This window comes from Tupaia chinensis, unplaced genomic scaffold, assembly GCF_000334495.1.
Source record: "Tupaia chinensis unplaced genomic scaffold, TupChi_1.0 Scaffold138060_1, whole genome shotgun sequence".
NCBI lineage: Eukaryota > Metazoa > Chordata > Mammalia > Scandentia > Tupaiidae > Tupaia > Tupaia belangeri.
Genome location: NW_006197961.1, coordinates 734,013 through 734,627, shown reverse-complemented (window position 1 = coordinate 734,627; position 615 = coordinate 734,013). Strand labels below are relative to the sequence as shown.

Below are 615 nucleotides of genomic sequence, written 5' to 3'. Positions count from 1 at the left end.
TTTTTAAGAGGTTTTTTGCTATAGGGCACATGCGCTCGACAGAGAGAGACAGAGAGATAGAAAGCGAGAAGCAATCCCTTTTTCTCCGTTTTCCTCTCAGGATCTTGGGTAAGCATGCACACGTGCCCGACGTGAGAAAAAAAATAAGATTTTTTGCTTGTCGGAGAAAAAGCGAGAAATTACTACACTCCCCCCTCCCCCGCGCCGTGGGGTTGGCCATTCTCCTCTTGGGATTGGGCACACGGCACATAAGCCTGGAGTGAGTTTTAAGCCGCTGAGCCTGAGATTTGAACTGTGGCCGACGATGTGGGAGTCCAGGGCTCAACTGCATGGTTGGCCAGTGGGATTCAGCTGCATTCACCATCAGCCTCTGGCCAGTCCCAGCCTTCTCTTTTACCCCCATGCCACTTGCTGGCCCCCACAGGCCTCTTGTCACTGAGCCTAGCCGGAACCTCGGAATCCTTCTGACTATCGAACCCCACGCACGGGGCAGCGCCAAGGCCTCGGAAACCCAGCAGCCCCCTCTCTGCCCGTTCGAAAGGCCGGACACTCACATTTGACGGCGTGGAGGACGCGGCTGTCCAGGGGCTTGCGGCTGGGGTCGTTGGTGGAAGA

At 56.1% G+C, this 615-nt stretch overlaps 1 protein-coding gene across 1 annotated transcript in view; it reads right to left on the bottom strand.

Annotated features, from left to right (window-relative positions):
- The window catches only part of NACC1 (nucleus accumbens associated 1), an 11,809-nt gene that overhangs the window by 1,932 nt on the left and 9,262 nt on the right, over positions 1 to 615 (bottom strand). The window contains 1 exon segment of the mRNA XM_006161040.3: positions 555 to 615. Within this exon segment, the coding sequence (XP_006161102.1) occupies positions 555 to 615 (61 nt within the window).